Source organism: Etheostoma cragini, chromosome 21 (assembly GCF_013103735.1).
Source record: "Etheostoma cragini isolate CJK2018 chromosome 21, CSU_Ecrag_1.0, whole genome shotgun sequence".
NCBI lineage: Eukaryota > Metazoa > Chordata > Actinopteri > Perciformes > Percidae > Etheostoma > Etheostoma cragini.
The window spans coordinates 8,495,756-8,518,969 of record NC_048427.1 but is presented as its reverse complement, the minus strand read 5'-3'; the positions used below and the strand labels follow the sequence as shown (position 1 = coordinate 8,518,969).

The 23,214-nt window shown below is 37.8% G+C and overlaps 1 protein-coding gene across 3 annotated transcripts in view; it reads right to left on the bottom strand.

The window, feature by feature from the left end:
• The window catches only part of LOC117937045 (zinc finger protein 385B-like), a 41,189-nt gene that overhangs the window by 2,679 nt on the left and 15,296 nt on the right, over nt 1-23,214 (bottom strand). For 2 of the 3 annotated variants that reach the window (XM_034860680.1, XM_034860681.1), the window contains exons 3-5: nt 8,584-8,738; nt 7,230-7,337; nt 2,573-2,756 (exon numbers count right to left, since the gene is read on the bottom strand). In XM_034860680.1, coding sequence (XP_034716571.1) covers nt 2,573-2,756; nt 7,230-7,337; nt 8,584-8,738 — 447 coding nt within the window. Of the gene's footprint in view, nt 1-2,572; nt 2,757-7,229; nt 7,338-8,583; nt 8,739-22,732; nt 23,156-23,214 lie in introns of those variants that run through there. The other variant, XM_034860682.1, reaches the window with a different exon arrangement.

Genomic DNA, 23,214 nt, shown 5'->3' with positions numbered 1-23,214 from the left:
GGCTGCTTAGAAATTAAGTGTTAACGAGCAGTTGGACAGGTGTACCTAATAAAGTGGCCGGTGAGTGTATATTATATTGATCCAACATTGTTTAACTTCACTGTCATTCAATGTCAGTTCACAAACCAGCCTCCATTTGTGAGTGCCCACAGGAAGACTTTTAGTTGTTAGTTGTGGAAAAATACATTGACAAGATTTGTGTGTGCTTACATTTCCCTTGTAGTGTTATAATCTATTCATTAAATGTGTATATACAGCTCATGAAGCTTATATTATTTGATAGTTTATTTTTTAGCTACGTGATTATTAATACACGCGTTCATCCGGATGGAGAATAGCAGCATATAATAGCCGGTACTGATATAAATAAAGTTGTGTTGGATTAAAAATTTTAGAATTGCTCTGGTTCATCTTAGCTAACAACACTGGTACAATATGAGCACAAGAAGATTCACACATGAGGATGAATCTACAAAAAACTGTTTTATAATACCAAAACAATCCATAAACTCTACACAATCAAGGTATGAATAAATCTTCTTGACTGCTGCAATCCCCTTGTTCCTTCCTGTTCTTATCTTTTTGTGCAGCTGACCTGTTTTTTGTTGTTGTTGTATTTCATTAATATAACCTTGTTATACTTTGAATTCTCCTCACCTACTTACTTCTCTGCTCTCATCATCTCTCTTTGATTTTTGTATCTTTTTGCTCTTTTTCTGCCATCTCAATCAATCTTCCTTTGTCTCTTTGTCAACTGTCACTCCCTCTGCTGCAGCTCCCTCTTTTACCATCACTCAAAAACCATGGCAACCGCTGAATGTAACAGGCTAATCATTGTGTGGTTTGAAGGAAATTGATAGGTGGTGGAAGAAAATGGGAGGGCGATTAGCAAACATTAAAAGGAAAACTTTGAAAGGAGAATTGAAAGGAAGATGGTGGCATTTTTTTAGTCAGGCATAATGAGAAGCAGAGTAAAAGACCGTAAAGTAATTAATCTTAGAACATCTCTTGTCTAGGCAATATTGCCGAAGAATTTGGAAGTAAATATGTTTTGTTGGATTTCTAAATTAAAAAGCCATTAGATTTCTAGCAATGAATATTTATGCATTGAAATTATGTATTAGAATTGTTCGACTCTAAATTTGACCCTTCAAATTTTCAACAATTCTCACCTTTATTTTCCTAATTTCACATATTCAGAATCTAAAATAGACAAGAAAAAACTTACTTTAAAAATGTATTCAACTAAGATATGTTTAACTTCCTCAAATTCAAAAGGCCAAATTCAACTGCAAAATGCAATGCTTAAAATTCAGTGTTAAAATGTGAAGAGTAAAGTTCAGAGGCAAAAAAATTCACGTACATCATTTTAATGCATACGTATTCAGTGCTAGAAATTCGATGGCTTTAAATTTCAAAATCCGGTGAAACAGATTTACTTCCATAGAAGAACTAATAGCTATTATAATTGTTGAATAAGGGCACTCGTGTCCTCTGTATTTTTTATGGGATCCAAAGTGTTTTGTCCAAGGGCAGTTTTGGGGGTATTTTAATAAGCTAAATTGCAGTTTTCACCTACAATAGAAAATTACAGATAAACATTTAATTTAGACATTTATTGTCAGTATAACTTCAAAGACCCAATTTTCACCAAAATGCCCACACCCGGCCTCAAGGTGTCTCATCTACTTGGAATGCACTATTGGTGCACCTCTTCTTCGGTCTGCGCTGGGCATCAAAGAAACTCGCAAAGGTATTTTTAAACTTGGCTTGTCTTTTTAGATGAAACTATTACTTGATTAATTGAAATTTGGCAAAAACTTGATTAATCATTTGGGTGTATCATCTAAAAAATAAGACAAATATTTGCTGGTTCCAGCTGTGCGGATTTGCAGGACGTTTGAAGACATCACCATTTTTTTCCTCCATTAGTTGCAGCCTTACTTATCCTTTGAAGTCAGTGTTGAATTCCTTCTAGACTAAAGGCCTGCCTTTATTGACTAACTTCCCATATGTAAGTGAATTACTTACTACCAACATGTAAATCCCATCATCTAAACTAAAGTAAATGCAGATATTTGCTTACATTTCATAGGACTGTTCTTCCCTGCCTTGACTTCTCCACTTTTTTCACCTTTCGCTGTTTAGCCTGACTTTGAAATAAAAACATGTAGGTACACAAAACTCATACTTCTGGGCTCTTTTCATAATTGTCTACTGTCTTTGACATGTCCTATTAGCAAAGCAACAACACACTTCATCATAGGAACAAGGAACTGTACGTGGCAGTTGTGTTGTTGATCTGTAGCCAAAATTAAACTGAAAGAAAGTAACACAACTAAATCCCTCTTTTGGATAGCACCCCTTCATAATTGCTTTAAGGCTTCCTGTCTTTGCTTGATGGGAGTAATTACCTATCTGACAGAGCCAATGATAGCAGGGCAGGTAATAACTGGTAATTAGCCAGCTGAGTGGCAGCTACCCAAGCCTTGGTGCTTACGTCTCTCCAATTACCTCCCATTACTCAGAGGATAGAGAGAGTGGCGCCTTTAAAAAAACGAAAGATTTCTACCTGTTATGGCTTTCAAATGTGAGACTGTGGGCACTGTTCCTCCTCCCATCACCCCCCTCCTTCGCTCTCCGTCTTTTCCTGTTGTGGATGGACTGTGTCCATTCTTCTGCCGGTTCCTCTGGGTCTCCAAGGCCTTCAGCTTGCGAACATGTTTGTGACCTTTGTAGTGGGCCTCGGCCTGGGTCTGACCAACACACACACACACACACACACACACACACACACACACACACACACACACACACACACACACACACACACACACACACACACACACACACACACAAATAAGCACACACGAGCAGAACAAACATTAATTGGATTAATGAAGTGCAGCGTGAAAATCAGTAAACTGCATTCTTTCCATCTGTTCCATCTCTTTGGCTTCACATGCTTCCATGGAGTTAGGGAAAAATTATGTGATTAAGCATTTGACTCAGAGGAAGAGTCAGATTGCCATTTTGATCATCATCATCGTCACGGTTGTGCACAAATGAGCATCCGTTGGACTCGTGGCATCTCATGACCTCTGAGCACACTGGCTCATCTTACCACTGATTTGTTGTAACACAAAATGGCCCATGTTTGATATTTTGCAGCACAAAATGACCCCATGTGCCTTCCTCTTTGAGAGAAAACATGTTTGTGGCAGTTTGACAACAGATGCATGCAGATTTGAGATCCTGAAATGGCTTTCGATAAAGCGAGTAGAAGTGCACCAACAATGAAGCAAAGCAACTGAAGCAAAACACATTTATCTGGTAATCCATAAACACATCAATATCTCTGTATAGCACAGCAAATCTATACGATTTATATGCTCTACTTAGCCGTAGGAAACAAATAGCAATAAAGTAAAGCATTTTGTTTTGTTTCTAAAAATGTTGAATCGCATAATCAAAAGATTTCCTCCTGTAAGAAAGTCCTATAACCTACTCCTGTAAGGTGGAAAGTTCAAATAGCTTAATCAATTTGAGAAAACTATACATGAAATCAAGTGTACAAAACAAGCAGAAGCCAGGGAGATCTCTAGCTCACGCAGTAGAGTGCGCTCTCTATGTAGACAGTGATGGGGGTTCTAGTCCGAACCAAAGCCCTTTGCTTCATGTCCTCCCCCCTCTTTCTCCCCTTTCTTGTCTTCAAGCTGTCCACTTAATTAAAGGCCATAAAAGCCCAAAAGATAATTGTTGTGGGTCAATGTAACTGGTAGTTGAGCGAATGAAAAACACTCAGGATGCATCAGAGATGTGGTTGAAAAAAGATGGGATTTTTATTTATTTTCCCAATTAAGGAGCTTCGGCAAAAAGAACCAAAAACATCAAAATTAAAGAAAAAAAGAAGAAGCAGAAGTCAAAAAATGATAGGTCTGGTGATATTCAATATTTTTGTCATTGTCAACAAATCCCATGAGAAGACAACAATGAATCGATCTTACTAACAAGTATAGTCTAAGAAGGAAAAGCCTAGTCTTGCGTTGCCAGACCTTCCTCCACAGTGCTGCCAAAGATAGCGGATAGGAGAAAAATGGGCTCTGGTTTTTCAGCATTTCTTTAAACCAATCACAATTTTCTTGGGCGGCCACCAGACACAGGTAATGGGCCCCACCCAGTCTCATACCAGTTTGTGAAATAGCCACGTTATTTTGATTTATGATTTGTGTACCTGACACAATTTCCTCACTTATTTTGTGTACATGTCAGAATTTTCGAACGTGACCATTTCAGTAACTGCCACTTGGCTGCTCTGGGGACGCAACAACAGGAGATTTTCAGCAGACTTTCAACACTACTAGCTAATCGTTCTGTAATCGAAATAGGCTTCCCATTGAAATACATTACTTCAAAATTTGTAATCAACACACGAAAATAACAACATTAATGTGTACATCAATCAATAGATTAATAACGTGACCATTTCACAAACTGCCATGGAAATAAATAAATATAATGTGATTGTCAGTTCTAGTTCGGAGAATGTTTCCCGAATCGACCAGAGTTTAGAATGTCAACACCAAGAAAGTGGAAGGTGAGGACAAACTATATATATCTGTAGCACATTTTTTAGTAATCAATGGTCTCACAGACAAGGAAGGGAAACTGGACGGACTAAGGCATTGTCGGTTTTGTTCTTTTCATGCGAACATAACCAGCATCCTACTTTAAAGCACACATTTTTGCAACACTAGTGACTTTCTGTATATAACAGACACAAGTGCATTAGTATAAACAGATAGTCTAAGTTTGGAACAGTGTAACAAGACTTTAGGTGTCTAGCTTCACACAAGGCTGTTAGATAATTTGTCATTGCTCAAATTATCCAGTTTCCCATGTACACAGTACAGCCTTTGAGCTCAGTGTGCAGTGGTGATCTTTCAGTGACTGTGTGCATAGAGTGGTGGGGTACAAGTCTCCTCATCATCACCTTAGATGAAGCTTCAGCTACTGCACAAACAGAAAGGGTTCCACAGTGGGTCAAACTGTGTAGTGGGGGACACAAGGCTGAGCAAAGGGTGAACGAGCCCTTTGGCTACGTTGAATGTCAGTGCACACACCAAGCATTCAGCGTGATTTTCAACTGAGTCAGAGGGCTGAATCTGCTCCAATCTGCATACTACCATATTATCTGGCATGCCAGTGTAGTATGGGTTCACTATGTTCCACCATAGCAACGTAAAGAGAGAATAGCATGTACAATAAGGGTCCCAGGACGGCAAAGATCCTCAGTTAAAGACACCTAAAGAAGACTGTCAGGACAGCTTGGCCTCCGCTGACCTAGATTCAAGCAGCTGTATGCATTCTCACACCACTGATGCCCAAACGCCTTATACACAGTAAGCAACAACTGTTCTCCACAAAAAAAGGGCAGCAAAATTAGAATATAATGTGTGATCCTTCAGGCTTGAATCTTTCATGCTTTTTTTCAGTGAGTTTAACAGCCTTAAAGGAATAATTAGAAAATATTCAAGTCTATTCTTTTTTTATGCACACCGGTTATGTAATATGAACAATAGATTATTTTCACAGCCACCCGTCTTTTCTTCGTACTGAGCAAACAGATCCAGCTTTCCATTTTCTGTACAATAAAGCCCTCTATTGTAGATGCACTTATTTTATGAGCAACTAAATACTGTATATTCTGTATATAATATCTTACTATTTCCATCACCTGTACTTAAAGCTGCACCATATATTTTTCCTACTGTGACTGCTGCACATGTTCATACTGCTCATATTAAACTTAGGAAAACCATCTCTCTCTGTTCATGGGGTTTAAATTTCCCTCTTTTAAACATCTCTTTTTTCAATTACAAAAACTTGATGTTTTCATTACCATTGTTAGCGGTGTAGCTCTTGGGATGCCAGTCCGTCCATCCATCACTTTGATCCAAACTGATAAATGCATTATTTATGCTTACCAGAAATGTAATCCAAATAACCACTTGAATTCAGCGTGCTAGACTACTGTTAAATCATGCTAGCTTTGGTTGAACTTTGAAATCCTAGTTTGTATCAAACTGCAGATTCATAATTGAGTTGAACATTGAGTGGCATCTGAAGCTGTACGTGTAATACAAAAACTAAATATGAGTGACTGTGAAAAGCTACTGTGTGTACTACACAAGCATCAAGCATAACATTTGAAAAGACTTGACATATTTTTAACTATTCTTTTAGTCAATTTTCTCTTTCAAGTGCAAATTCCAGCCACTGAGTGCCGCTCCATTGGGACCTGGTACCTGCCTGTAACCTGGCATCCAACTCCTGGGTCAACCAGCACTCTCAGCGCAGCTGCAGGTGACACAGAGGGGAGGAGGAGAGAGCCTGTTAGCTAGAAAACAAACTGCTTAAAGCATCACTGTATGTCAAAAAGTACAGAGCAAAGAGTGAGAGAGACTGATCAGGAAGCAAGGGTGAATGTGCTCGTGCCAGTGACCTGCCTTCTTCAAGTTTCACAGTTCATTCAAAGAAGAGTCATTGTCATTCCACCAGGTGCCTCTTAACAATATAAATGCAAATATGTTAAAATGAACTCCATAGGAATCAGAGCCAAATGAATATGAAGAGGGAGGTGTGATAAGGAGGAAAAAAGCAACTACTGGTTATCCTTTAAGAACCCATTGGTTAATTAAAAAAGAAAAATGGAAGGTGTAGATATAATGATTAGACTGATGAGAAGCATAGCCTGCTTCAACATTGTTTTTATACCATTAGTATGCAAAAAATTATTAAATGAGCTGCAAATATATGGACACTTGACTGCAAAAACTATCCAAAGATAAGCTTTAGATGACAGTTCATGAGATAATTATAAACGTTGTTTAGAAAAGTCTAATAATTTTCAGCCAACATCAAGAGGGTCAGCAGGGCTCCAGTGAGTAAAGTAAGATGATGTTTATTCAACACAACCCCTCACTTCATCATAAAAAAATGCACCATGTGGTGATGTAATTTAAGGAATGACTACATTCTGCCGTAAACAGACAGATAAGAGCAGTCAAAGGCATTTTTACACCTTATTGCAGTAAATGAACAAGAAGTCCATTGAGCTTTTGTTCTATCCAGTTCATTTGATGAAAGCTCAAAGAAAGTTCAAGGAAAGAAAAAAACATTTTCCTCTGAGATATCAGGGGAAAGGACTGAACGAGTGTCTGACTCACAGTGGAGTTGAAGCGCAGGTGACAGATGTTACAGGAAATGATGGGTTTCTTCTTGGGTGGAGCCACGCCAAAGGTGTGGTTGATCACTGCCTTCTGAACTGGGTCCATCTACGAGATCAAACACACACACATATACACACATGGACGTACATGAACATGTTAGTCCTGCTTCTTTGATAGAGTAGAGCAAACAGGGAATTTCATTAAAGCAGTGATTTAAACCTTAAAATAACACAAATGCCATAAGAAAAAAAGAGTTTGAGATATTAACAAATATCTTCCATACTATCAATTAAATGACTTAAGTACACATCTTTTCTGAAACAGATGGTCACTCTCAGCCCCTTTTCGGACATGTTTAACCTGCTGAGCGCATGGTAATGGTCTTATTTAACTAAATGTTGTTATGTTGTTATCCCAGTCGAGCATAAACTGGCATAAGCTAAAACTTTTATCTTTGATGAGTAGGCCAGAATAAGCACAGCAATACAAAATTACTATTTAAACTACTACCACCACATTTTAAGGTCAATAGTGAACAACTTGTCTTCTTTTTATCAAAAAAATATAATATATTATTTTATATAATAATAGACATCCTGTGATTAAATAAAATATTGCATGGTGTGATGTTATTTGGTGAAGGTAGATTAGTTTGTCTTGAACATCTTGTCAAATACTACATAATGCAAAGGTTTTTAAGAATTACACCATTACAGAATTAAAAAAATGCAAGATGTGTATATTTTTCAGAATAGAAGAAGAGAAAATTACAGTCCTGCATTCACATTTTTGATTACTTCTTTATGTTAGTTGATAGATGTTTTTAGCGTTAGATGTCAGACAGGAATCTTTTCCCCCATGCCTGATAGATTTGATGCATTCCTACTGAATTGTCAGTGTAGAAGCTAAATGTAGAAATCCTGCCGCTCCAAACATGCATTTGTGTGTGTGTGTGAGAAAAAAGTGTTGTATTTGGGAGGTCTCAATCATATATTTTTTTGGCACTGATCGGAGCCAAGTTATTTATCTTATCTGTTAATATTTTTCTATATTAAAAGGTTACAACGTGCACATTTGAAGTAATATAAAGTTATTAACCGTATGTAAGACATGCCTTACAGTTTAATAGTTCTGCTTCACATCTTTTGTTTTTAAAACTAAATTGAGGGTAGGATTAAAAGATTGTAATTCAGACCTTAATTCCAGTCTTATATATACACAAACACATACTGTATGTGTATTTGGCATTTTTGGTAAAGAGTTGCCAGGATAAAAGGGGAACAAACCCCTAAGCCTTGGTGGCACCCCACTGAAGTTCATTTTTATGTGGTAATGTGATTTGGTATCTTACGTTGCTGAAATTGGGGAAGAGGCTGAGCGGCGAGGAGCTGTTGACCCTGAGCGGCAGGAAGTGCTCCAGCTGGGCATGAGTCTGCGGCTGGAGGGGTCGACCTGGCAGAGACAGGGAGCCCAAGAGTGGGTGGACCTGGCTCTGGGAGAGGGCACCTACAGAAGGGATGACCATATTTGATTAAGCACATCACTGTTAAGATTCTCAATCTGAAACACATATCTGAAGTGAGACACAAATTTCACCCTTTTTCATTTAAGGCCACCAAAGCTGAACATCCGTACTGTAAACACTCGCAAGGATAAAGAGAAGAGAAGAAGTTTAGCACACAGCATATGAGATGGAGAAGACCCATTCCCACAGTGAATGATTCACTCGGTAAAGCTTTAATGACTTCAGTAATAGATGGGGATAAAATTATGAGAGGCTTCGTGTGGCCTTTTCTTGCTTTACAGGGCCATAGTTTATCTTGACAAATGTCTCTGGCCTTTCATCACAGCGCTAGAGTGTGTAATTGTGTAGTTTTGTTCTTCCTCAGATCCTGCAAATTGGTCAGTCAATTTAAAGAGCAAAGAATTGCAAGGAGGTTTCAAGGCCCAAGGTGACTGATATCATTTATTTTTTAATGTACTGTACGTATGAGTTTGTTTTTTGTTGCTCACCAGTTTTCTATCTTCTTGCATATGTTAGAGTGTTTGTTTTGATGAGTCCACAGCAGTTTTACAAACATAATTTGCTTTGAAAATATCCTTTCACATGACCTCTCATCTCATCACGCTTAATTTTGGTTGGCCTAAATGCATTTAGACTGCTCATGCTTTAAAGAGCAGCACGGCACTGACCTTTCTCTAGATCCAAAGTAAACATCGGTGGGCTCACATTGAAATGCAGTGTCTTACAAAAGCATGGCGATTATTTGAATGCCTGTATGTTGAAAATCCTGAGGTTTTTAAGTTAGAAGGTCATGTGTAAATGACAGAAACAAGTTCAAACTAATATAAGTGAGCAATGGATCAGGATTCAGTTCCTGGGTGAGTGTTGTAAGCATTTCTTTCTTTCTAATGTACAACAGGTGAGGATTCAAATTTCTATGGGCAGTTCCTTTAAATATCAATTGGATAGAAATACAAATTGTAATATTAAAGAAACAAGTGTTTTCATAGAGATCCCAGGATAAAAGAAATGACACTAGAAGTGTGACATTGTTGAGTACAAGAAAACCAGAGGTTATTGACAGTTTTTCACTAGAAATCTTAAATTATAACAATAGCTGTGAATCAGAGATGCATTGTATGCAGTCATGTTGTATGTGGATGCAGGACAGATAGTGGTAAAATAATATTTGTTTACTAAACTTTACTAAAAGATGACAGTGAAGTATTTTTTATTAACATTTTAAGAAACATGTTCTTTATTCTCCAGGTAAAATAAAAATAAAATGGGATGAGAAACCATGTTGCAAGAAGCCGTCTGTTTTCTCATACCATGCATTATCAAGTGTTTTTCTTTCATTTAAAAGACAAAGCTTGACTTGGTAGGGATTTAAACTCTGTGGTTACTGAGGGTGGAGTGGTGGTTTGGCCCTACTGGGACGGAAAACGTCAAGAAAAGTTTGACTGATGAATCAAGAAGTATTAACATACCAGATGACAAGTGGAAGATGAAGAGAGACGACTCACCAACTTTGGATATAGGAAAGATACATATGAAGAAACTGTTGTTGCATATAGGAACCAAATATCACAAAGTGTATTGTTTTTTTTTTCTCTAAATATTGTGAAGAGTTATTACAGTCAGTCTTAATGTTTGAATCTAATTATGTTATTTCATAGTGCTAAAAAAGCACAGCAACAAGAAAGCAATGTTCCCTGATTTTCTGCTTCTTTCACCTCTTGATTTCAGGTTTTATCTCCGGGGATGTGGCGGGTTTGAAAGTCCTTGAGCATTAGCTTGATTTTACTAATCTGGTCCCATATTCAAAATGGTTCTTAAAGCCTGAGCAGAGCGGAGAGACATAACAGGGAAAGGGAAAGGGAAAAGATTCAAACATGCTCAAAGAAATGTTGTGAACAGAAGTGCAGAGGGAAATCATTTTAGGAGTCATACAAAAAGCTTTATGATAATGTTTACCATTTTAGTTGTAGTGTGTTAGCATGCTTACTCTTGCTAATTAGCACTCAACACAACATATGGGAAAACCGATGGGAAAGTCATTAGTTTTGCAGGTATTTAGTCATAAACCAAAGTATTGGATAAATCAAAATGTTCACCTGATGATAGCGCTAGATGGAAAGTAAAGGAATCACCAACAATTCATCCTGAGGGAGACATTGATGTCTGTACCAAATTTATAGCAATCCACCCAGTACTTGTTGAGACATTAAGCTCTTGTCAGACAGGGGGTCATCAGCTTCCTTAGGATTCATCCTCTGGGCACCAGAAAGGTCTGAACTAAATTTCATGACAATCCATTTAATAGTTGTTGAGATATTTCAGTCTGGACCAAAGCGGTGGACCGACCAACTGGCATCTGGCTAAAAATTATTCCAAAAATAATCAAGAAATGTTACGTTCTGGGAAGCGAACTATTACAAAAAGATGAACCAAGAATTCATTCCTTCAGCTGGTCAACAGACCGACCAACCACATAACTCCAACACACCAGTGAGGGATTAACTTCAGACCAGCGCTGTGTCACAATCTCAAACCAGACAGACACAAAACTGAACAAACTGAAACTGCCTGTCTGAAACACTGAGCAGCAAACACAAAGAAAAGGGATTTCTTTCTGATTCAAAGGCATGAATAGAAATTGGCAGTTATATCTCTGTCCCTACAAATAAGAGACATTTTTGACCAAAAAATTCAGCCAAAATGACCTCAGTCAAAATACAAGACAAAGGACAAACAAGTCCTCGCTACCAAAAACAGGAAAGACAACAGGCAGGTTAGAAAGACCAATACAGAGGTGTGATGAATGATTAACGTGTGAAGAAATGTTGATTTAATAATCTGTAATTTGGGAGTAAAAAACAAATCTGTTAGAATAACATCACTGAAAAACATCCTAAAATGTGGGGAAGCCAATTCTAAAGGTAACTCCTGCTCAACCCAATAAAACCAAGTTGTTTTATCTTAATCTTTATTAAATATACATTATATTACTTGTCATCTTATCTTGTTTTAGCACTGTTATTCAGTGATTTACAGGCACTCAACATGTATTATTTAGATTAAAATTTGAAATGATTAAAGCTGATTATACTGTTTATTTGATCTTGCATGTGTAATGTGCACCACAGATCTCTGTGGAACCCCCCCCCCCCAAAAACACACCCACACAGAACATGTGTTAAATTTGTGTTTCATGTGATTCAATTTTGTTTTTGATGAATTCCAATTTCATTTAAAGGCTCCACCAGGACAGTTCATGTACCACTAATGCCAAAGAGAGTGTATTGACTTGCGTTACACTGAGTCGAGCCCAAATGAGAGAAACTGAAAGAGAGACAACCACTGGCGGATGAGATACTGTTTTTCCCTCCGCTAGGCCGATGTGTTTAATCTGCCTGTCAGTATGACTTTTGGGGACATTAATTCCCTCTTCTACACAAATCTGAAATTGATCTCATTAATCTCCCATGCATACATCACAAAAACACAGCAGGGTGAGACGTTTAATAAACTGTGTTTTGTGCTGAACAAACTAGAAACTGCCATCATCTAGAGAATGTGTACAACATCGGGCGACAAACGACAAGAGGAACGCGCTTCTGACGGGACTGTCCCTTTTTAAATTACCCATCTTATTTATGTCCAGAAAGTGCTAACTTTGACAAGATGGACTAAAGCTGCGGTTATATTAGTTTCATCTAATCATGCTGGAAATGTGTTAAGCAGCAAGGCCATGATTAGTTTTTATAAATAGTCATTCATTACTTTAGAACTTTATGAACTCAAATTCATAAACTCAATGACCTACAACCCTAAAAAAAGTTTGAGTAGAGGGATTTAGTTAACCATTTAAGATAGAAAATAACCTCCTCTAACCTATAAAAGGGGAAGAACCCTAGAAAAACTACGGTACTTGTATTCTGTAAGACTGAAAATATATATAGACCCTATATCTTTTAGTCACATGCATCTACCTGCAATGTTTCAGCTTGTAAAAAAAATCGCTACATATATGATGCTAAAAGAAGGCTCAGTCAACATTGCAAAAAATAAGTATTTCACTAGTTGATGACCAACATAGAAGACATGTAAATAAAGAAACAGCATTACTCTTGCAGTGTTTTTTTTTGCCTGGTTAGCTTATATATTTGTTGGTATTTTTTAAATGGTATGTTTTCACTTTCAATGTTGACAGTAAATGCTTGAATATCAACATCCCAAAGTCCAAAAAAGGCCAGAACAGAGCTGCTAATGCTACCCAAACTAAACTGTAGGTAAGCTAGTTAGCTGGACATGTTAACGACTACGGGTTAGAGCAGATAGACGCACTATTTAATCCATTACACTTTTGCTCTTGGCAGGGGCTTAGCAAACAGTGAAACGAGTGCGGACCATTTAATTTTTCATCCTTTCTACAATAACAATCATTCCACATTTGAAAAACGAACCAGTTCCTGCTCGTTCTAATCTGTATTCACTTTCTTTTTCTAAGCAGGAAGATAGCTTCTTCATGGAAACTGGGAGGATAGGTCACAGCAGCCATACAGTCTGTATTGAGAAGGGATAAAAGATTATGAGCTGGAGAAATTATAGCACCTTGAAAAAAACTGGGGGAAAAGCTTAATCTCTATTATTTCCAGGATTAGTCTCTGGGTGACTCAACATCACAGCAATCACAGAGGGAAGGAAATGGCATCTTTTCATGAAGGGTGGAAAAAAAGGGGGGATGACAAGCTTTCATAGCGGCGAATCAGAGCGAAAGTATCAGAGGAACGGCTGCTGGGGTTCCTTTCATGGTGAATGCATTTCTGGGATCATCTCTCTGAGCCAACAGGCTCTCTGTTTTCAGTCTGAACCAACATGGCGGTGTGGAGGCATGGTCTCATTCTGACGTTTTATGAGCTTCCTCTGTTTGGTGTTAATGCTTTGTGTCATTAACAGCTGAGCTAGGGCTGTATCTTAATTTCACGGAATTTAAGGTGGAAAGACATCAAACATGTTTTGCCATAATATTATCATTAAAATAATAATGAATAATGCACCTCTGGAGACTGGCAGGCATGATATCAGAGACCAGAGACAGGGGTGTAGTACCAAAATCCAGACCCTGTACATTATCTGTGAGTCCCTCTGCGTATATTTGGCTCTTCATTCTATTATTTTTGTGAGCCTTCCTCATATGCATATTTAATCACCCAAATCATATCCTTATTATCACTAACCCTGTGACTCCAAAACGTCAATTTTACATGAGCTAAAAATAAAAGTCCTGGTTTCAGCTTTGTGACAATGCATTTTTCAGATAAGTTCTTTTGAAATGTTTTATCTAACCCATAACTGAAGACATAACCTTTACGTTTACCTGAACATTTCAAAATCAACACATTTCGAGATGGCTTTCACTGGACAGCAATGCAATGATTTATAGCAATTCAGGACCATTCATGATTTTCTTTTTAAATAAACTGCATGTAGACGTGCTTACAGTACAGTATATGTATATGTAAATGTACATACATTGATTTTTATTTATTTTTTACCTTTGAATGTCACTATAATGTATTGTGATATTGCTTCACTGGTATATTGTGATGAGCTCCAAGGATCAATTCCAAAGATTGCAGTGCGTTTAGGTAAGTAGTATGAACAAATATAAAATAAAAAATAAATACAGGAATTATCAACATGAGTATATTAAGGTCATAATATAAGTCATTTTTTCCTTGTTTTTTACCATCTTCCAAGCAAAAACATGGAACAAACAGTCCACTGATGTTTGTAATATCACAAAAAAAGGCCAAGTTATTTAACAAAAGTGTCTTTAACTTTACTAAAAAGACACAGTTATAATGAAATTTAGATAAGATTTTCAAAGGTTCCAGTTCATGAAATGCTCTAGTGGTCCAGACAAGTGTTGAGTTATTTCACAAGGTCAAATACAATCTATTTTTGTATGTGAACTACAAAGCTGCTAATGCCTTTAATAAATATCTGGTGTTGACATCAGGGCATCAACACATCATAAATCTAAATCTGGGTAGTGTCATTTTAACAATCTGGTTGACATCAGCATTATAATTACAAGACATTAAATTTTGCAACTTACCCTCATTAATACTTCATGAACACATAAATTATATAAAACATCATGAGTGTTTTGGGCATTTGGAATATTGTGTTACTACGGCTGACAATATATTTAGTATCATTATAATCACAGCATCAGAAAACAGTTAAATAAAACGTATTTGACAGAAAAATATGTACAGTAAATATTAAGGAATTGCTTGAATACACCTTTATGATGACTACATGAAACAATGTTGCTTTGACGCATAAGTCACTGCTACTGCACAGTGTATTGTTTAGGCGCAGATTGGAAAATCCCACTCACTCTATCTTTAACCAACAGTAATCTTTCTATTTGCAGAATAGCACTCAGCCATTCAGACGGTTCAATCAAGAAGTCAGGATTAAGCACTGAGGAAGGTGGAATTGAAACGCTAAAAAAGAGTTGCCTCTTTTGACGGGTTTTGCTGTTAAGCCTGCAAAACACATTGTTGAATGATGCAAATTGAATGGTATGTTTTCCACTTCATAATAGCATGAAGCACACAGCTTCTCTGAGTCATAAAACAGAAGTGGTTAGTGCACTGCGCTTCTGCTGTAATGATGATGCCATTCATTGCTTACACAACAGGCAGAGAGCTAGGCATTTATGATGAGCTCTGGTGGATGAATTAGCATCCATTAAAACTGCCATTGACAGCTCCACATAACTCCCTCCACTGGAAACAAAACTGGGGAAGTGAAGGCCTAATTTCCATGATGGCTTAAAATGCTGCCCCTGCCTTGCACTGTGTGTGTGGTCTTTAAATAAATCATCTTTATTGTGACAAAGTACATTTAGGCCACAACTGACAGCCAACAGGCAAATTCTCCCTATGGCTGTCACTGTCTATTTAAACTCACACAACCGCAGCTGGAAGCTCCAGCGGCTTCTTGTGAATTTCTACCTACGGGGCAGCATCCAGCCCAGATCAGAGTCCCTGTCGTAATCTGTCCTACTTTCAACTGGAGCACCGTGGGCCCATTTTCACCCCAGGGTCAATAAACCTTTGAATTTGTTCAAGGTGAAATCCGGGAATAGTTTTGTCTGGTCAAAGAAAAAGCACAGGGTACTGTGATTACTCTGCAAAGGATACACACTACTACCTTAATATCCACACAGGATAATTAAGCTAAAACAATCAAGAGGGTCAAAATTCAGTTTCCACAGGGCATCATATATAGTTGAATGTTAATACTGGCATCAAATTTGATTCAATAACTGCCCTGTCTGGTATATTAGGAAAGTAATATTCTTGTATATGTTCTAGTGAAGCATGATTTGAGTTACTCTCACTAAGATCTTCCATCTTCTCTTAACTCTTTTATGTCGAGAAGATTTTGTCTTTTGAAAACTGGCAACCACCAAATTTTGTTAATGCACATTATGTACTTTTCTATTCTGTTTCCATAAAGGATAAACAAACACTAGGAGATAACGTTGATCTGCAGGGAAATGAGCATGAATGCACTACGAGTGCAGCTCAGATAGTAGCGTTTCTGTTGTGTTTTTTTTCCTTTTCCGACCCTCTGCCCATTCATAATGTTCTGCACGTCTTTATCAAGCACACTTAAAATAAACTGCCACCATCTGCTTGAATTGAGATAAGCCTGAGTCCAATCAGACCTGCTGAATGCCATTCAGCAGATGTGCTGCACATACTTATTGATATTTAAAGTCTGTCGCAGCTTTATCCGCCCCACGAACTTAGTAATTAGCCGCTTTCTGTCTGGCTGCTCTTCTATGGCTGTCTGCCTGGTGGAGTGAGTTTGAAGGATCCTACACAAGCAGCTTTAGAGCTGAGAATCACAGGATCTTTGCTTATTGGTGCATCGCGAAAGATGTTTATCAGAGATAGATTAAAGAACACAATGTAACATCGGCAGTGGTATTACAAAGGTGAAGAGCATGTTGTAGGGCTCTTTCTAGTTTAGCCTACTTTGTTAAAGGAGACAGCAAAGTTTTCCAAACCTGTGTTAATGGGATCATTCCCTAAACCCCTCCCTTGAACAGCAATAATTATACAAACATTTCTTAGCAAGTGTAACTAGGCACGGCAGACCTGTCAACCTAACCTAAAAAAAAAAAAAAATGATTTTGATCTGTTAGCTTTAGCCACAGTCTTTTAGCATGGTATCATGTACATAGCCATTAAGTGCATTAGGACCTCTTTCAAAGGGTTGGAAACCTTTTAATTAGCAACATACAGACTTTTAGTGAAATTCAATGATCATTGAAACACCTTTTCCTATAGACCCTTAGAAGTGTAAGACCTCTGTTCACTCCATGAACTGTTAGCAGGGAAAACTTCAATCTTACCAACACCATAATTTAACATAATAATTAAAACACTTTTCTCTAAGGACAAGGTCAAAGACAAAAATTAAATCTTACATACTTTACTGAGTCTGCAGCTACCCTAATCGTGCACATATGCTGACAATGTAGGCTATTGCATGAATACTAATAGAGAGCACTTGCATTTTGGGCAATGTCATGTCTCCTGGCAGCTGCATATTTCAGCAATTTTGCATTTTCTGCTTGATCTGAAGGCACGTTGACAGATTTGGAAGCATAATATTTTCATTTAAGTCAGCATTTCAGTAAATACCAAACATGAATCCATTTTGCTGACAGAGTGTGCAGTTTGAGTGTAACTGTGCCTGCTTGCATGTGTAAGTGTGTGTTTGTGTGTGTGTGTGTGTGTGTGTGTGTGTGTGTGTAATCTTGACATTTATATAGTATAATCCCTCACAGCTTCCTCAGACAGATAAAATATTATATGTACAAACTTATACGCAGACAATTAAAGAAACATTCTGTATACAGGATTGAAACCATGCAAGTACATTTCTATATTAGATATGTAAATAGCAATCTAGGGTAGTCTGCGTTTGCAGTGCAGGCAGCGTTCCACAGTTCTCTTAGTATGGGACAGCTAGTATTATGCAGTCTGATGGCTATTGACACAATAGACCCCCTCAAGAAACCCCGTCTTGCACCTTGCAAGGATGGTGATGACTGTTTAGGGTTCAGTTTATCCTCCCAACTGGTTCTAACTCCATGCTGTGCAGGCTCATTTAGTTTTTTGGTTTATTGCTAGTTTATTAATCCCAAGCATGATGCTGCACAGCACAACATCACCAAGAAGGGGACACAGGCAACGATGGTGTTTTAATCCCCCAACATTGACTTCCAGGCAATGCTGCGGCCGTTGACTTCAAGGCACCTAACCCTAACCTTAACCTTAACCATTGTCTTACCCTGGTGCCTTCCAGGCACTGAAGTTGGGGGCATAAAACACCAAACACCCACAATGAGTACGTTAACCAGCCTGCTGCATGTACTGAAAGCTTTTATTGTTAGGTCAGACAAAGAGGCGGTATAATTGCAAAGTATTGAAAGAACCATTCAATGTCCTTAATGCCCAAGAGAGATCACCCTGTCACAGTCCTGGTTGCCACATATCTTAAAGCTGCATGAGTTCTTGGCAAATTCCCCCCCCCCCCCCCCCCCCCCCCCCCCAAAATAGATAGAAATAATATAATCCATACCATGTGTCTAAACCATTAAAATGACTTAATGTAGTTGTTTTTTGGCATGCAGCTCCATTCCCAGGGCCCATTTGGAAATTGTTACAATCATTTTGATACATGATGTGAGTCACTCTGGGCTTCTATGTAGAATTTGACGTTTAATGTGATTTTGAAGAATAATCCTTGCAAGCATTTTGATGTTTTCGAAATACTATACAAATTCACTTCTCACATATACTTATCTATACAATTATTATACATAACTGTACTGATCCAAATAAGAAGCAAATATGATCTCATTCTGACAAATTTGTTTACCTGACCTCAATTATAAATTATGGAAAAAAAGTCCTGCCAATCATGACAATCAAAATTAGGTCTCCTTTGCTAAAATGTCACTTATGTCACACTCCGTGCAAAAGCAAGGTAGATGTGTGATGACATCCCATGCCTTTATTGATTATTATTTAACCACCAGGAGAGTAAAATGTGTGTGTGTGTTTGTGTGTGTGTGTGCGTGTGTATGTGTATGTGTGTGTGTGTGTGTGTGAACTTCCACAGTCATTAGCAGTCAGGCTAATCAAACTCACACTCATCAATGACTGATTGGGGCTGTCAGTCTCTGTTAGCAGGGTTGAGGTAAATGAGGGAACGTCTTGTAATAACACACAACATTAGACAGGATGCCACACTTATTCATTCAGATTATACCAAACTGTATTTAAATGAGTTACTGGAAAATAAAAAAAAATTGTGAAATGAGCATGATGTGTTTAAATGCAAATACAGCGTACCTGCTCTACGTAGAAGTGCAAGAGATTTACCAACCTTGACATATAAATATAATACAACTAGGAATATATAACTACACCAGGAATCTAGTTTTACATTGAAAACTAACAGCGAAAAGTAAATGAGTTAGGTGGTGGATGGGCACACACATTTGGCTTAAACTCTCTTAAATACCCAATTCATGCAAAGAATTAATTGTCTTTTGTTTTTGGCACCACACAACTGATGTCAGCATATCATACTTCAAGACTGTCCTCCACTGAAAAATGCTCCAAGCAGAAATTACAACCCATATTAACCTTTATACTGGCAGCCCCCCTCTAGTGACCATAGTAAGCACGACAGGAGCAAAGCAGAAAGTAAGTATGGATCAAACAAATACCAGGACTTACAACCAGGAGAGCGGGGTTTCCTTTTTGATAATAAAAGTAAACAGCACTTTTTTTTTTACTTTACGGAACAAGTTAGCCTACGTCACGTTTAGCATCAAGTGACTAATAAAAAGTAAAGGAATTTCTGATTTTAACCCAAATCGCAAAGTCTTTTCAAAACTTAACATAGTAGTTTTGTTGCCTACACAAAACCAAATTGCAACCGTTTCACAACGTGTTTAAAACAATAACGGTTTTGTTCAAAAATACAACCATCATGTTTTCTGCTTTAGATATGAGGACGGAAAACGCTCCTGTGGGTTGTATTAGAGGGTAGGAACAAACAACCTTGTCGTATCGTCATTACATTTGTTTTCTATAATAATCTGCCCTATCAGCAATTAAAACCATACTGCGTTATACTCAATACCCTAGGATTAGAATAATGAGTCATTAATGCTGCTGGATAGTGAATTTTTGTGGTCCAAATTAATGGTCCCATCTAATGTGACTCATGAACTGTCTAGTGATACATTTTAAAAAAACTTTTCCATAAGATAACAATAAAATAAGGACTTGCTTTCTCTCTCCATCCCCACAGAACAGAGATTAATGTCTCGTAGCTAATATGATGGGTCATATCATCCTACTTGCTGATATTATTGGTTCCATAAAGTGAGTCATGCACTCAAATGTTTTTTCCTACTGCCTTAAAAAACTTTCCCTGGTTTTGCTCTAATCGCTAGTTTTGTACTTTGTCACACAGACAATTTAGTTTATTATCTACACTTCAGGTAAAATCGAATAAGACACTTAAACTGCTTCATGCTGTGCATGCATCAGCAATCTGATATATAGGAAATAATTTGTATGTGTGTGGGTGATAGAATGCGTCACAGGGTTTTACTAATAAAATGCAAATTGGGCTTTTCCCGAAGCACAAATATGATTATAGTCAGGTGTATACTTTTATTTGATTGCCTTTTAAAAGGGAATAAAGATGTTAGATGTCAAAACTCTAGCCAGCCTGTGTCACACTTAATGATAATACATTCATTGCAGTCACAGCCAAATTCATGTATTTCTTTTTTAAATCAACATGTTGACATTTTCAAACATTTGTTAGTTGACAGTAGAGGGCAAGAGAGAAGATGTAGGAGGAGGAACAGGGAGCTTATGACTCAACTAAAAACTATAAGAGACAATGTGCCACAAAGCACTGGATTCCATTATTTTGTCAGATTGAATGCGTTTGTTAATGTTTTAAAATATGGTTAAAAGCTCACTTTAAAAAACGTGGGGTTTTTCATTGCCCTGCCCTGTTTCGTGTGTCTATTTAAAAGAAATAGTTTTACCCATTTCTACCAAATGTTTATGCTTTTATCATCTTGCTGTATTACCTGGTACGCGTTGTCATGTCAGTTCTCTGTTCCATGTTTCCTGCTATTTGGATTATGTTTTTTAAAAGAGCCAAATGAATATTGCGGACTTTACCCAACCATGTGGCAGTAGCATCACAATTGTGCTGTGCCCCTCTTAACATGTAAACCAGTCTCCATTTCATACTGTGAGTCACTGCAATTTGCATCACTGACAGCGTAATGTGGTGTTATGCTTGGAAACAGAGCTTGTAATATGTGTGTTATTACACTATTGTTACCCTGGTGTGCTCTGTTATAAATGTTGTATTCACTGTTTTAAGGCCTCCACCAGTTTTTGCTGTGCTACATATAATTGTATGTCTACTACCTTTCAAAAAAAGATGTATAGAAAGGTATAAATCTCAAAGCTAAGAAATATGTTCTTAATTCTACTGTGTTTTTTAACACATCGTTACATCTATTTCATGTTATAGAATGAGATTTATACACAGAGGCTGTCACTGCAGCTCTTGACTAGCGGTGGAGGGGTGGGGACAGCTGCAGCATGGCCACCAGGCAAAAGTCTACAGCTATCTCATCTCAACTGTTTCCCTTTGATCCCTCTAATCTGACATTAAAAGCAGACAGTCTCCAGAGCTGCTACACAGACACTTCTTAGTATTTCTATCAAGGCACACGCGGCACAATGTATATGTGTCCATAAACTACTGAAGTATATCACATATTTTTTTACACATAATTTTGCGTTAACTCTATGAGATGAGACACTTTTGCCTCGATGTTCATCCAAAATAAAAAACACAAAAATAAATCTAAGGCTGTACTAATGATTGTTTTTTTTTCAGATTAATCCTCTGATTATATTCTTGATTGGCATGTATGAAAAACAATGAAAAAAACTGCCCATCACAATTTTCCAGAGACCAAGGTGACATGTTTAAATTCCTTGTTTGTCTAATCAACAATCCAAACCCCAAAGAAAAGCAATTTAAAGTGATATAGAACAGATAAAAGCAGAAAATTCTCATATTTAAGAAGCTCCTAACAGCTACTTTTGGCAATTTTGCTTTTAAAGTGACTAAAACAATTTATGGATTACCAAAACAGATTGGCATAAATGATTTCAGCTGAACTCTTGTTTACGCTTTCATTTGCATGCATGTATCTAGAGGTCAAACTTTGAACTTGAGACTGGTAAACTGTCTATGCATACTGCCAATGTATGCTGGTGAAATGAAAGATCTTAACTTGGCAACACTAAAGCGGTTCTAAATTAAAAAAACCTAAATGCAATCAGCATTATGCTCCCATTGCTGAAAAAAACAAACACAAATGACTAAAAAGAATCCCCACACTGCCTTTATCTTTAACAGGTTCCAATTATGCGAGCTAATCTGGGCATATTTCCCTCGGGAGGCAAAGCCATAATTGCCAGCAATCTGTGCAGTGATATCAGCACTGTTCTTGTGTCGCTTTAAAATGACTTGACACATCTGGGAGCGACTGTGTTGTATTGGTCTGAACTCCACATTTGGCTTCATCAAAAGGGGTCAATTAGAAAAACAAACAGGCGTGGGACTCATTTTGGATGCAGAGGAAGAGGGCAGATGGTAGGCAGGAGACTGAGCTTGCCCTTGAGCAACGATGTGAAGTCATAGTTGTAAAAACACACTTTGACAGAGGAATAACACACCTCAAGATAAATATAACCTATTTGTGAGGCTATTGCATTCCCATTAATAAGTGGTACTATCACATACTGTAAGAGTAAACAAAAGGTCTTACCAAAAAGCATCTTCGCGTTTTTTTGTGATACCTCTGCTTGCTACTCTTCTGTGTTTGACTTAGGCGTCTCCTGCCAGTTTATCTCCCATCAGAGAAGTTGACCAAAAACCATTAAAGTGCCTCCTCACGGATAACCTTCTCTGTCTCTCTTCTGTGCCTATCTTTCTTCTACTTTTTTCTTCTCTAACTGGAATGAAATCCTTTCTCGGTCAACAACACATGTTGGCTGTGATCCAAACTGCTGCAGCTCAAGAACGACACATATGTGCTTCAATTAAAAGCCTCGTGCTCTGCTGATAATGCTGCCCTTTAGGAGACGAAGGAGAGAAGCACCGAGGCGGATAAAAAAACAGCAGAGAAGGGAAAGAGGCTGGTGAGAGTCTAAAGAGCAAGTGTGTATTCTTCTGTGTGCGTGAGTATCTAAGAGCGCGCAAGTGAGTGAGCGAGGGAGTGAGGAGTGGGGGGGGGGGGGGGGGGGGGGG